This window comes from Pseudopodoces humilis, chromosome 4, assembly GCF_049639895.1.
Source record: "Pseudopodoces humilis isolate 2021_Gansu_Grassland_sample_001 chromosome 4, ASM4963989v1, whole genome shotgun sequence".
NCBI lineage: Eukaryota > Metazoa > Chordata > Aves > Passeriformes > Paridae > Pseudopodoces > Pseudopodoces humilis.
In genome coordinates, this window is record NC_142203.1 from 76051216 (window position 1) to 76066733 (window position 15518).

Sequence of the window (15518 nt, forward strand, 5' to 3'; positions counted from 1 at the left end):
CTCTGGCTGCCAGAGTTAACAGGTGAAAACGGTGCAGTGCCACTTTCTGCCCAGCTCTTGGATGCAGAGTTGTCCTGTTGTCTGTACCTTTTTTTCTTTAGTTTCCCATCCCATTCTATTTGTTACCAATCCTATTTTTTTGCTGCCTATCCCATTTTTTTTCTTTTCTATCACTTCTTTTATGTTGTCTATCCCATTTTTATGTCTTCATCCCCCATCTCATTTGTATTATTCTTCCTGATCCTTTTTGTTTGTTGTTTGGTTTTTATTTTGGGGTTTTTTTCTATGCCTATAATGATGTTTTATTCTCTATCCTGTTTTTTACTTCCTTTTGCTGTCCCTGCTGTGGTTTCTCCCTTCTTTACCTGCCCCTTTTCCTGTTCATAATGTGTTTATTTGGCTACAGGTATAGGCCAGGTGTGTTTTAGAGGTGCCAAATTCTCTTTTTTTCCCAAGACAGGGATTTGCAGCATGTCAGCAGGGTTTAACATGTACTTCAACATCAAAAAAACAAAGCCTAGGACAGAAAAAAAAAATTAAATCCAGCCCAACAACAAAACATTGCAACCTGGGTTGCAGTTGCAACCATTCAAACACTTAATTTTCATCCTGAAAGCCATAGCTGGGATTTATGCCTGTGCTGCCTAAGAGCCCCACGGCCCTGGTTGGGCAGAATAACCCACGTAACACGGTGCATCCTTGCAGGAGCAGGGCTTACTGCTAAGCTTCCCGGTTAAACCACCTGATGGGATCAGCAGAGGTTAGCAGCACCGCAGGGGCTCAGTGGCAGAGGGCTTGGAAAACAACAAGTCAGCAGCACTGCCCTGAAAACCTGTTTTGTTTGGGGTTTTTTGTCCCCTGGCCCTGCGTGAGATCCTGTTGTACCTGAAAGGGAGTGGGAGAGGATGGAGCGGGCATCACGCAAGGCTTTATCTGCGTCGGGGTTTCTGCAGCCCTGGGTGTTATCTTATGCAGTGCCTGATAGTCTCTGGAGAGTAAATATTTTCTCCTGCAGCAGAGCAGCCTGTGGAGGAGCTGGGAACAAGCCAAAGTGTAGGCATTTCTGGGAGGTTAAAACCTGAAAGGGCTGGCACTGGGCTTGTCCCTGGTGTTCCACTTTGCCAGCAGCCAGTGCCCCTTTTTTCGGGTGGAGTGTGGGGTTCCCATTTTCCTTATTTCCCTCTTCCTTAGAAAAAAAGGTATGCATGAACTTTCCCGAGGGTTTTAACTTTCTAACTTACAAGTGAATTACAGTAACACTTTAAATTGCATCTTCTTTCCTGAAGCACTGCATCCTTTGAGTGGGTACCCCAAATTATCCTCAGATTCTCAGTGAATACTCTTCAACACCAGGCCGTAAAACAAATAGTTAATGCTAACTCCATTTTTTTCCTTAATTAGCCTGTTGAAAAATCACAGTGTGAAAGATAGTTGTGGGGGATAAGAGTGCTTTTAGCTGGATACAATGAGAATAGATATTTTTATTTCGTTGAAACAGGAAACAAAAAAATGTCAAGTCCCATTTCAATCCAAAATGAAATCTGGCTTAAATCATTTTACACTATAATGGAGAGTTGTGGAAATTCAGTGTACATCACCACAAAATAAAAGAAAAAATCCCTTGTTTAAAAATACAAAACTCTAAAAAAATTTGAACCATTTTTTCAGTATTTTCTTCCCAGTGGTTTGGCTGCAATGACTTGACCAAAACTATTTAAAATTCATCAAGCCAAGTCTGGGCTGCTGGAAAACAAGTAATTTTAAAAATTATTATTGTTATTAGGTGATAGGTTCAGACTTTTGCTTCTTCAAGGGTGAATTCTGTTCTTCTGGAAACTGTGAGAGAGGAGAAATATGAGCCTCGTCCCACACTGTTGGAGAGGACACATGTGACTTGAGTGCCAGGTGTCACCTTCAGTTCCTGGTGCTGGAAGGCCTTTGGATGTCATGGACATCTGGGAATGCTCACCAGCAGCAGGGTGTTCCCATGGACCAGGGTCCTCAAGAAGCACTGGCACAAAGTTTCCCAGAGCAGCTGTGGCTGTTCCATCCCTGGCAGTGTCCAAGGCCAGGCTGGATGGGGCTTGGAGCAGCCTAGGATAGTGGGAGGTGTCCCTGCCCATGGCAGGGGGTGGCTCTGGGTGGCTTTGAAAGTCGTATGCAGCCCAAACCATTCCATGGTTCTATGAAAGCTCTAAAAGGAATGGGAAGAACCTGCCCCAAGCCCTAGAGTTGTGTGTTTATCTTGGCATTCTTTGTATCATCCTCTGAAGCCTCCAAGTCCTGCACTACTTTAGCACTAGGAATGAGGTTTATTTTCTTTATCATTCCTACTGTATAATTTATTGCAGAAGAGCCTTTTCCAGTCCAGTGTTAAATTCTACTGCTGAATTGGGGGGGCCTTAAAGACCCCTCAGATGGACATCCCTACCCTGTGATGGCACCCAAGAGCTAGGAATTGTGGTGATCTACCTTCAAGACCCTTTGATGTGAGACACCATCTGGGTGTATATCTCTAAGCAGTCTCTTGATTAATCAAATTCTCCCTTACCTCTTTTATTTCTTTTTATTCCTTTTTTTTTTTTTTTTTTGCAAAGTAATATAGTATGGGCTCTCTATTTAATCTCTGAAGTCAAAGGTACATGAATAGCAGGTGTCCTGCTGTGATGTTTCTGCTGAAGCTGCTGATGTTGCTCCCCTGTGCTGCACCTGCAGCCCTTCCCCCATGGTCCCATTGCACTGCTGCATCCTTTGGGTGGATACCCCAAGTTATCCTCAGTTACTGTGAACTGCCCTCAACAAATACTTATTGCTAACTCTAGCTTTTTTTCTTAATTAGCGTGTAGCGAAATAATGGTGCCAAGGATAGTTGTGGGGGATAAGAGTATTTTTAGCTGGGTTCAGTGAGAACAGGTATTTTGTTGAAACAGGAAACAAAATAATGTCAAGTCCCATTTCAATCCCAAATGAAATGTCTTAAATTATTTTGCACTATAATGGAGAGCTGTGGAAATTTAGTGTACCATGAAAGAAAAGAGCAGGGTTTGTGTTTCACAAGAGAGGGAAGCGAGGCAGGATGGAGGAGCTAGTGACACCCCAGTCACATGTGTAGTGCATGGCACATCTGGGTCCATGGTGGGTGCAACAGCTGGACACAAAGAGCAGCTCAAGGGTGTTTTGGGACAAATTTTAAGTTCTTGTCCCCAGTAAACCAGCAGCAGCACTGGGACTCAACAAGGCTTTATTGCAGTGCATGAAGGGAGCCTATGGGAAAGATGGAGAGAGGCTATTGGAGTGACAGGATGCAGAGGGATGGCTTCAAACTGACAGAGAGTAGATTCAGATTAGATATTATGAAAAAAGTAGGTGGTGAGGTCCTGACACAGGTTGTGCAGGGACTTTGTGTCTGGCCTGGAAGTGTCCAAGGCCAGGCTGGATGAGGTTTGGAGCAACCTGGGATAATGAAAGGTGTCCCTGCCCATGGCAGGGGGTGGGACTGGAAGATCCCTTCCAACCCAAAGCATTCTGTGATTCTGTGGTCCGAGACCTGGGGTTAGCAGAAGGGAAGCTAAGGGCACTGACAGCAGGGAAGATTAGAACATAGAGTTGTGAATCCCAACGCTGTCCTGATCAGGGCCAGTCCCAAGTGTCCTTGCTGCTGGTGGAGGTAAATAGACACTCCCCAAGCTCATGCTCATTTCAAAACAGTTCACTTCTCATGTCCTGAAAGTGCCTGTCTCTCTGTTTGCTTTGTAATAACACACCTCCCTGTCCTGCTCCTGCTTTCCAGGGCTCAGCCAGGTCCCCTGGGTGATGAATGTAGCTGTGCACGTGCTTGCAGCATCTTTACACCCTCGGGGTCAGCTGGCTGCTCTTCCCAGCCCTGCTGCTGGCTTCTTGTCATCCCTCACTTGCTGCTTTTTAGGGGGGAATAACCATAGGTGGAGTGGGGCCACCTGGGAAGGGAATTTTTTGAGATCTGTGGCAGCATTGCTGGTGCAGAGCATACAACAGAGTGATAGTCTGGGAGTGATTGCAAAAAAATGCACTTCAAGCCTCAAAAAGGAGGCTGTGGCTGGCCGGTAGTTCCCAAAAAATTCCTGTCTGGGGAGGTGCTTGGTATTTTTGGGCTGGTTCCCTAAGGCAGGCATTTTCCTGGGGAATTGATTCAAGCTGCCTCATCAGCTGCTGGAAGGAGCTAAAAGCTGGGGATGGATTTGAGAGGAGCGTTAGGCTCGTGGGCTTGGTTTATGCAGCTTGTACAAAGGAAAGCTTGGAGGATCTGTTTTCCTCCTGTCCTAGGCTGGGTGTTCCTGCTTCTGTGACTTTTGTCAGTGTGGTGGGTTCACAGGGAGCCCATCCCTGCCACATAGCAGCATCCCTGGCTTGGTGAGACCTTTGGTTGTGGCTGCGGTGCCTGTGCTGTGTGGTGTTCCTTCCTGGGACAGCTGCTGGGAGCTCAGTGCAAAACCTGGGTCCATCTGGGTATCAAATTTGTTTTCCTAAATGCAATGGGAAATCATGTGGGAGAACATGGCATGAGATCTTTGTAGGCTGAAAAGTGGATTTAGGGTCTGCAAAGGCATCGAGGAAGAAACTTGTTTATGGAGATATGCTCTCCTGTGAGGGTGGTGAGGCCCTGGCACAGGGTGCCCAGAGTAACTGTGGCTGCCCATCCTTGGAAGTGTCCACAGCCAGGTTGGATGGGGCTTGGACCAACCTGGGATAGTGGAAGGTGTCCCAACACATGGCAGGGGGTGGAATGAGATGAGGTTTAAGGTCCCTTCCAAGCCAAACCATTCCATGATTCTGTGATCTTCTCAAGTTGTGAGAACTACCTTAGATGAAGCCTTTTGCCCACAGCAGTCACAGGGATCTCAGTTGAGTTCAGATGGTCCCTCTGATTGAAGTGGGAGTCATTTTTCCATAATGCAGTACTTTGCTGGATGAAAGCTGAGTGTCTTGAACACATCCAGTCCATGTCTCCAGGAGCAGTTGCTAAGGAGGGTGCTGTGTCCAGCCCCAGGTGAAGGTAAAGCTTTGGTGACTGGCTCAGTCTGGGGTCAAAATTTAGAGAATCAAATGCCGTTGCTGGGGTGTTTGTCAGGCTGTCCCTTTCTCTGCCAAGCAGAGGTTTCCAAAAATTGGAAAGAGCATGTGGGATACTGGCCACCTGTGTCATGGTGAACCTCCTTCTGTGGTGTAGAACACTGACCCCACAGGATTCCCTTTCCCCATGTGCTTCTCCAGGCCTTTTGTTTGGTTTCCTGACTATTTATTATTATTATTATTATTATTATTATTATTATTATTATTATTACTACAACCAGAAGCAGTGTAAGGAAGCATGTGCTTTTCCTTCTGCATGTACAGAATTGCAGAAGGAACTGTACTTTCGCCAAATCCTGTCCTTTTCCATTAGAATATTTAGAGTATCTCATCTCATGGCTGCTCTCTGTATGAAAACTGATAAAGTCAGTGACTGATGGTCCTGGGGTGGCTGTGATGTAAAACCCAATCTGCTGCTTATTTTATAATTTAAACATTAGTATGGAGCAGTGGGGGTCCAGAGCCAGGTTTGGGAAATTTTATTTGTTTGTGGGTGTAGTTGAGTAGGGTTTTTTGGGTTTTTTTTAAAAAGTGAAGGTAATTAAAGATTCAGAAAATCTCTGAATGTACTCATTTGTGCATGGACTTCTTCAGTTGAGCTTGACTAGCTCAGAGAGGACTTGATAAGTTATTTTCCACTTTCCTCTGCAGTGTGGCACAGGTTTACTTGATGATTTCTCTTTCCAATTCCAGCTGAGCAATTGTGTTAGGCAGAATGCAGAGATCCCTGTGACCAAGCCAGCCCTGGGTCAGAGGGAATTGTCTCTCCTTCAGATCTTCCTCATGTAACCCCATCCCAAACAGCAGTATACCCAAGATTGTTCCATTTTTTTTTAGCAGCAGGAACCCACAGAAGATTTGCTTTCGATGGTGCAGAAGGTGGCTGATGTAGCAAAAAGCCTCTTGCTTCCTCATTCCTATTTCGTCTTCCAGAAATGTTGAATTTGGGATGCACCAGAGGCTCTCCTGTCCCTATCCTTGTTGCACAGAAGAGCTTCATTTCCAAAACAGGGGAAAGCTGTGATTAAAGGAAGCTGTTGGTGGGGGTGGAGGTGAGAATCCTTGAGGATGGGAACCTCATGAGGTTTAACAAGGCCAAGTGCTGGAGCTGCAGCTGGGTCAGGGCAGCCCCTGGGATCAATCCAGGCTGGGGATGAGCAGAGGGAGCAGCACTGGGAGAAGGACCTGGGGGTGCTGGGGGTGAGAGCTGGACCTGCCCCAGCCCTGAACCCCCCTGCCCTGGGCTGATCCCCCAGTGTGGGCAGCAGGGGAGGGGGGATTGTGCCCCTGTGCCCCTGTGCTCAGGTGAGACCCCACCTGCAGAGCTGCCCCAGCCCTGGGCAACAACAGCACAGGGACGTGGAGCTGCTGGAGCCAGCCCAGAGGAGGCCACGCAGCTGCTGCCAGGGCTGGAGCCCCTCTGCTCTGGAGCCAGCCTGGGAGAGCTGGGGCTGCTCCCCTGCACAAGAGAAGGCTCCAGGGAGAGCTGAGAGCCCCTGGCAGGGCCTAAAGGGGCTCCAGGAGAGCTGCCCAGGGACTGGGGACAAGGCCTGCAGGGACAGCACACAGGCAATGGCTTCCCAGTGCCAGAGGGCAGGCCCAGCTGGGATATTGGGAAGGAATTGCTGGCTGGGAGGGTGGGCAGGCCCTGGCACAGGGTGCCCAGAGCAGCTGGGGCTGCCCCTGGATCCCTGCAGTGTCCAAGGCCAGGTTGGATGGGGCTTGGAACAACCTCATCAAGTGGGAGGTGTCATTGTCCGTGGCAAGGGGCTGGACTGCATGACCTTTAAAGGTTTGTTCCGACCCAGACTGTTCTTTGATCCTATGATTCCCAGGAGGAGAGCACCAGCTGGCTCCTCCTAGCGTAAAATCCATCCAGGAGTGGCAGCTCCAGCATTTTGGCTGGTGGCCAAGGTGTGTTCTCTGAAAGCTGCTACAAGCTGGTGTACAGGCACAAAAATGTCTTTTGCCAGTGAACCACGGGCATGATTTAATAGGGATTAAGCAGCCTCCATGCCTGACCAGGGTGTGCTGCTCCTGCACAGTCCCTCCCATCAGCAGTCACCAGCAGGATGGATTACTTCAGCATGTTGATATCTCAACTTAGAGTTGCATGTGTCTTTCAGGATTACAGAGCTTTTCACAGCCCAAGTGCCCATTATAGTGCCTGGATGCCTGGAAAGAAAAGATTTCGTCACGATAATGGTTTCCCTTCGGTTATTTACAAAGGACAATGCTCAGCGGCTGGCACGGGTGTGCAGGCGACTGTGTATGGATGATCTCGTGGTTGTGATGCTTTTATTTAGGATGTGGACTGTGTTCTCTGCCTGCAGCCCACCCTGGCTGCTGCTTCGATACGATCATGGCTCATGCCTTGGGGTGCCAGAAGAGCTGAGTTAAAAAACAGGTGTTGGTTGCCTGAGGATTGTAACCTGACAGGTGAATCACAGAGGGGCACACGCAGGTGCATGGGCTCATCTGTGCAAGCTCATCTGGCAGGAGAACATCCTTGGTTCATGTCTTCCAGCATGATCCCTGCAGCCATCACTCCTGCCCAGCTGCCAGGGTGATGCTGTGTGCTCTACAAGGAGAAACAGAGCAGCTCTAAAAAGGAGAGCATGTGTGAAATGCTGTTTCTTCAGATATTCATAATAATTGTTCAGTATCTTTACCTGGCAACATTTTCCTTGTAAAGGTGAAAAATAGCAAGGGTAAGATGTAACGTGGGCTCTCATTCCATTAGCATATAGTAGGAGCAGGGGAATGTGGAAATTGATTATATCTGCCTTAAGTCACAGTTTGTAGCATGAACCAGTGTAAAATAGATCATAAAACTCAGGCTGTTCTCAGTTCAGGGATTGGTGGTTGAGGCCTTTTATGGCCTGTTTCAGATTTTATATCTAGAAATGGTGGTGCATTTGCATGTATTGAATTTGTATCAAAATCTGTGAGCATTCCTTGCTGCTGCAGGCAGAGTGATGCTGCAGCAGTCTCCTTGCCCTGACATCCCCTGCAGTGGAGCATCCCACCACAGGGTGAGCCCAGAAACCCACCTCCACTCACCTGATGTTCAGACAGCAGTTTTCTTAGTTGTATGCTGTTTTTTCTTTTTCTTTTTTGATAATACCTATCACAAGCCAAAGGTAATGTCTTCCCCCAGGCAAGGAAGCCCATCTGGTGGAAAACCACTCCAAACTCATGCACAGATTTGACACACCAAAAGACTTTAGTTTCTAAAGATGATTTCTTGTTCAGAGAAGTTTCTTGTTTAAAGAGAAGAAAAGAAGACAGATTCACTTTCCAACCACAGAGTTGCTTATTACAGGGAAGCAAGCTACATAGTAAATTATTGTCTGGGTAAGAATGAGGGATTCCTGGCTTTCTGGTTACTCTTCTCCCTTCCTTGCTGGATCAAGCTGGCTGGTTTGGGTTGGATTATGCAGCACTTGTCTGTCCCTCTCTTTTTTCCCCCATTTATTTCTGTGTTTGCTTTGATGGCTCTGTTTCAATGCACGGTGGTGTTTGCCTGCTGTGTTCTGTGCCAGGCTCGTGAATGGCACTGCAATGTGGCAGCTGGTGAGCTCCTGTCCTGTCACTGGGGCTTTTCTGCATCACCAGATACCAGAAACCAGACCTGAGACTGGAGGGATGATGAAATGCATTAAGTGCTCAGCCAGCTGTAGATGCATCAGTATCTGAAAAGCCCAAGGCTGGCTGCAGCAGTAAACACTCATGTGGTTTTCAAAGGTGTTTACATTTTAATTAGAAAGGAGTCAGATCCAGGGTATAATAATTTACGTTTCTATGCTTGATGTTTTGACATCTGGTAAGGTAGTGGTTTTAGAGCAGCAAATCCAAGAAAGACATATGATGCTTTGTGGAGATGTAGCAGTACCTGGATACAGGGAGTCATAGTTCATCTCTGTTGCTTTTATTTTCCATAGTAACTGTTCCTGCAGGCGGTTGGGTACGAGAGCTGCCTGCCAGCAATAAAGATAAACTGCTCATCTCGTTCTCTGAGATGCTCTCACCGCTTGAGAAAGACACATTGCTAATTACTTGTTGTTGTAAATTGGCTAGATGAGGAGAGGGAAAACATTGCTGCAGAAGGGGCTCATTAAAAGGAGATGCTGGGAATCAAGCCTCACTGATGGCCAGGAGTTCCAGCCCCAAACACAGACAGTCAAAGGTCCTTGTGGCTGCGCTGCTGTCAGAGCGTGAGCTGGTGGGTGGTTGTGTGCAGAGTCGAGACACACAGAGGGTTTCACCTGACCCAAAAGTGCTAATAAGAAGCAGATAAGAAGCAGGAGGGCTGTCCTGCACTATCTGCTCTTCTCTGGTCTATGTGGTCAAAGAATCTCTTGTCTGGGGCTGCTGGGGCTTCCTCCTTCTGTGTGAGCAGCTGCAGCAGCTTTGTAAGCCTGGCTTGGAATCTCAGTGAGCAGGAAATGTGAGGGAGGTGATGATGCAGGGTTTGACCACGAGCTGTTCCTCCCTGCCCAGGCCCAGAGAGGCACTGAGCAGAAGAGGGTGTCATCTCACCCTGGATTTTCATCTCCACCTGCGCAAGGTGATGTCCAACATCGCTGTGGGGGGCAGAGATGGGAGAATAACGAGGTGGGTTTTGGAGCCTGCACAAGAGATGTGAAAGTTGTTGTTGGTTGCTCATGAGAGAGGATGTGATGTCCGGGACTAGGCTGGGACCTTTTCCTTCTGTCTCCCTGGGGGATCAGTTTGGTTTGGTTTGGTTTTACCATCATCCTGTTCAGGCACAGAGAAATCTGGGCTGCTGAGCTTTTCCTCAGTTCATGTCCCAGCTGTCTCAGAGCAGAGGGGACCTGCTGGATCACAGTCTGTTATAAACACCCAAGGGAGAACTAACACAAGAGGGATGCTGGTTATCCTATCACAGAACATTCTGGAAGCAGGTGGCTGCATTGGTACGTGAAGAATTTGCGCTGCAGCTGCCTTTTATAGGAAGCATCTCTTGTTCCTAGAAAACTCTGGGATGATAAATCCCATGTGGCAAGACAAAGGCTTTCAGGGATCTGTCAGGATAGCTCTGTAGCCTGTCACAGCCTGTCTGCAGCAGCTGGCCTGTGATGGCATTTCTGAGAAATAAATATTCTATGCATAAAGGATGCTCTGCGTTCCTCCTGACTTCACTTTGGAATCATGGAGGAATGGAGGATTGGCCTGGGATTTTATCATTGTTTAACTGAAGGATAAGTAAGGAAGAGACATTAAGTGCTGTAAGTCAGTCAGTCAAGCCCAAACCTGTGACTATGTTGCTAGAAAGATGGGCTGGGCACTTGTCCTTCATTGGGCTTTGGTGGTGGTTACACCTTTCAATAACGGAATTTCAGTTCAGGTGAGAAGAAGCCCAATGCATGAAGTAGTTCTGCCTGAACTCTGTATTTTAGAGATCTTTCCCAATGACCTTACCTAGGCATTGGCATTGGGTATTAGCTCCCGGCTGTGTAGTTGTCAGGAAAATCTGCTTCCAACTTTTCACCAGTATGGTTGTGTGTGACAGTGTAGTGCTCCTGTTTCTCTTGCCTTTGGAAGCCACAGCCTTCAAAGAAACTCATCATGTGTGCAAAAGCATTCTAAGCTCTTAGCATCCATCCAGCAGATGCAAAAGAAAGGGAAAAGCAGTATCTTTATTTTCTTTCCTTTGCTGGTGCTCAAATCACGTTGGACCTTGCATAGGAGCAAGGTGTGCTGTTATTGTCCTGATAGCAGGTCAGGATGTGGATTTGTCTGGAGTTGGGGCAAGAACTGGCTTGCTCTTGGGTTACCCCAGCCCCCTGCAACTCTAGGCTGGTGCAGAGGGGCTGGAAAGCTGGGAAGAGCCCTGGGCTTGCTGGTGCTGAGGCACCTCCAGTGCTGGGACAGCTCTGGGCCCCTCAGCACAGGAGAGACACCGAGGGGCTGGAGCGTGTCCAGGGCAGGGAACGGAGCTGGGGAAGGGGCTGGAGCCCCAGGAGCGGCTGAGGGAGCTGGGAAAGGGGCTCAGCCTGGAGCAAAGGAGGCTCAGGGGGCCCTTGTGGCTCTGCACAAGTCCCTGGCAGGAGGGGACAGCCGGGGGGGTCGGGCTGTGCTGCCAGGGAACAGGGACAGGAGGAGAGGGAACGGCCACAGGCGAAGTTGAGGTTGGATATTGGGAAAATTCCTCCATGGAGAGGACTGTCCAGCCCTGGCAGAGCTGCCCAGGGCAGTGGTGGAGTCCCCATACACCTGGAGGGATTTAAAAGCCGTGTGGATGTGGCACTGAGGGACATGGGTCAGTGGTGGCCTTGGCAGTGCTGGGGGAATGGTAGGACTTGATGGTCTTGGAGGACTTTCCAATGTAAACAATTCCATGATTCAATGATTCTGTAAGAATTGTTTTAAGAAGATCTCTTTATGGGTAGCAGTTTTGGTGTAAAGTTGCTGTGCCAGAATATTTTTGCCCAGAAGTTTGTTTTGGGTGCTGGAGTCCCTTGGCATGGCTGTGACACAGGTGGGTCTCATCCAAGGGGATGATCTATGTGAAGTTGCCCTACTGTACTATCTTGGCACTGCCAGGCTGCTGCAGTCCAGATTTTGGAGAGCTTTTGGTGTGGAATGGCTGGAGCCTCCTCCCTGAGGGAGGACATGGATGTGGGGTTCTCTCACCCAGCCTCCCGTGAGCTGATTGAAGTGCATCACTGTCCTGCATGTCCCTGGTCTTCTCATCACGGACTCACTGCTTCTTAAATCATTTTGGTTGCAAATTCCGCTCTGTTGCCTCTCAGTCCAAAGTGAGTTCTTTCTCCATTACTGTTCTTCACCTATCAAACTCACCACTTGTTTCCTTCCACAAGTTCAACAAGCCTGGAGCACCTTTGGGAGAAAGGAAATGAGCCTACAAGTGTCATAAAATAATGCTTGTTCATATTATTTGCTGATGAAGAGTAAAACTATATAATTGCCAAAAAAAATTGTATCATCTTGCTAGAGCAAGAACCCCATTTAGATCGCCCTTAATAACAGCTATTAATAATAATTATGCATTACAGTAATGCTGATAATTACCAAGTTATAATAAGCAGTTTGCACATCTATTGACTTTTTCTGCTTATGATTCCTTCTTTAGTGGTCACAGTAATGAGCACAACATGGCCTTTGTAAAATCATAGGATTCTACAATGATTTAAGGTGGAAGGCACCTTCAAGGTCCTCTAGTTCTACCCCCTTGCCATGGGCAGGGACATCTTCCACTGCACCAGGTTGCTCCAAGTCTCATCCAACCTGGCCTTGAACACTTTCAGAGATAGGAAAGATTTGGAAGGTAATTTTCAGACCCCTCAAAACTTACAAACTTTGTGCTTTGACGTAGTAGAGGGGAGACAAGAGGGAAGTGGAAAGAAAAAAGCAAATTTGAGATTGATCTCTGTTTGTAATGATTAAGTAATGTATCTGGGGTCTGGTTATCCTTTGTAGTAGGCGCTGAACCAACACAAAGCCAAGGGATCACTGCTTCATGAGGAGCTCTCACCAACATTTGTTTGCTCAGTGTGGGAAGATAGTAAATGTTTTGATGCTCAAGTGTGGGTTTGGGTTTTTCTTTGAAAACTTTTTTTGTATGTGTTTTGAGGGCAAGGTGGGGTGAGAAACCAGCTCTAGGCTCAGATCACCAAGCAGAGCAGAGTTTTCTTCCTCTTGAGAGATGGTTTCCTATAGAAATAGGTGAAGGTACCACAAGATGAATTTGTTTTACAGTTTTCCACTAGAGATCCACAAATACCTCAGATATGTGGTTTCCAGTATTTGTTTACTGGACCTGGTGACTTCTGACAAACATGTTTCAGTTTACCATCTCTCCTGTTGCTACTTGACAAAATGTTGGTTGTGCACTTGGTGAGCACCCCAAAAGTGAGGCATGTGGTAGTTCTTCCTCTACTTCATGTTTTATCATGGATATTTGATGGGGAGCATCCCCAGGGCAGTGCCCTAGGCTCGATTTCCTCCAGTGTCAGCCTCAAAAACCCCTGAAATAGGCAAAAAGCACTTAGGGCTTGTGTCATGTGTGGCTCAGTGAGATGGAGGATCACCTCTGACCCTGCTCACTCCTTCCTGAGTGATGCCACCTGTATCATTTGTCCCCTGCCTCATGCCATCTCTCCATGCCATCACACCCCTCCAGGACTCATCAGAGCCTCCAGTTCTTCCAACTCAAGTTTCTTTAACACTTCCTGTTTGATAATTTGTGCTTTCCATTTGGTAATTGGCACTAATTAGTGAAAAAGGGAGAAGCATGCCCTCCTCCAGGGCTCCACACTCTCTGGGGCTTCTTCTTTTTAATTTTCTTGACTTTCTTCTTTCTTCTTTGTCCTTTTTAATATGGAATATGATTTTTGTTCAGGAGCTAATGTGTGATATTGGTCTATGTAATGAGCCTTTTTGACAGTCTGTGCACATTTGGGAATAATTCCTTGAGCAGATGAAATCCTTAGGCCAGAACTGCTCATTCTTGGCAGTTTCCAAATGAAGCCACAATTGTTCAGAAGTGACAGAGAAGAAAATAGTTCAGGGCTGGAAACTACATGAGCTGGGAACAGATATTTTTTCCCCCCCTTTCCTTCTGGATGGCATGTGACTCACTCCAAATTTGCTTAGCAATTATATACTTATCTCAAAGCAGACTGTAAATACCCATTCCTGGTGAAGGAGAGGGTGAGGGATGAAGTTGTTGTGTCCTGCTGTGTGCTGGCAGCTCCCGTGTCTTCTCCCTCCCAGCTGCAGGGAGGGAGGAATAGAGATTTACCACAAGACACTGGTCCAAGGCCTAGTTTTTTCCAAACATAAAGTTATAAAATATCCTGAGCTGGAAGGGACCTACACTGATCAGAGTCCAGCCCCAGGCTCTGCACAGCAATCCCAGCCTGGGCACCCCTGGCAGCGCTGTCCAAAGGCTCCTGGAGCTCTGGCAGCCTGGGGAATGTCACCATTCCCTGGGGAGCCTGGGCAGTGCCAGCACCCTCTGGGGGAAGAACCTTGCCCTGATATCCCACCTGAACCTCCCTGGCACAGCTCAAGGAGCTGGTGGTTTCCTTTCTTTACGGTGTTACTGGCATTGAGCCCTGGAGAAGTAGGAAGGAGAAGAGAATTATAAATCCCCTACATCTTCTATAGAGGCAATTTTCTGCAGCAAGAGGTTTTTTAAATGAATTCTGTTGTGATCTCTGTTTCACCTCCTCGCTGGACTGTGTATGGTTGCACCATTAGCTCAGCATTATTTACTGCCACTGCCCTAGAGAAGCTTTTCAGTTATCATCCTTCTCTTCACCCTTGTCCATTACCCCCAGCTTCTTACCATATCCAGCACAACTAGTGCTTTGCATTTATTAAATGAAGCATTTTAGTGCGAGATCTTTTTCTCTTGTGTGTATGTCCAGAGGTTTTCAGTAGTTTGGGTTTTAAGCAGGAGGCCAGGAAATATGTCTGTTGTCCTTAAATGCAGGAAATATTACAGAAATGGAAGATTTTTTGCATGCCTGGAAGCCCTAAATGCAGCCACCTAGGATTCTTATAAATTGTATTGGAAATGCAGATGTACAGCAAAAAATATGCTGCCCATGTTAACAGATAGGCTTTGCCTGCTGGGTTTTTAAATCTTTTTTTATAATCACTGGGAAACAATTCCTTGATGTCTTTTTTGTCCTGCTTCCTCAGGCCCCCTGTGTTCCTGGTGTGTCCCCTGAAGGGATGGAGAGCTCCTCAGTGGCATCAGCCTCCTCAGAGGCGGGGAGCAGCCGCTCCCAGGAGATCGAGGAGCTGGAGCGCTTCATCGACAGCTACGTCCTGGAGTACCAGGTCCAGGGGCTGCTCACAGACAAGACCGAAGGTGACGGCGAGAGCGAGAAGACTCAGTCCCACATCTCACAGGTGGGTGAAAGGCTCACTGTAGGGTGGGAGAGGGGCTGGGGGCACCCTAGTGCCCTGTAGGCTGGGTTGGGGATGTGTGTTTTCAGCTGAAGTAGCTTTTTCAGGGTTTGGATGGTGAGGCAGGATATGGTAAAATGCTGGGTTTGGGGCAGCTCGTTTGTTCGGGGATGTATTTGAGGTCTCCAACCTGGTGGTAGCAATCTCCTGATGCTGGGTTTGGTTTTTTATGGTCTCAAGGCGTATCACTGAAAGTATTCCAGGCCAGGTTGGATGGGGCTTGGAGAAACCTGTGACAGTGGAAGGTGTCCCTGCCATGGCAGGGGGTGGGATGAGATGGATTTTAAGGTCCATTCCAACCCAAACCGTTTCATGATTCTATATATGAAGGATCTCACCATCTGGTATCAGCAGTGTTTGCTCTAATCTGTCTGAGCTCTGCAAGTTTGCTGGAGCTGAGGGTCTGACCCAGAGCTCTAGACCTGTTTTATATCACCTCC

General features: G+C 47.6%; 1 protein-coding gene across 2 annotated transcripts in view; it reads left to right on the forward strand.

The window, feature by feature from the left end:
• The window catches only part of CTIF (cap binding complex dependent translation initiation factor), a 146705-nt gene that overhangs the window by 12565 nt on the left and 118622 nt on the right, over positions 1-15518 (forward strand). For both annotated transcript variants that reach the window (XM_014257058.2, XM_014257059.2), the window contains exon 2: positions 14809-15021. In XM_014257058.2, coding sequence (XP_014112533.2) covers positions 14842-15021 — 180 coding nt within the window. In that variant the 5' untranslated portion in view covers positions 14809-14841. The remainder of the gene's footprint in view (positions 1-14808; positions 15022-15518) is intronic.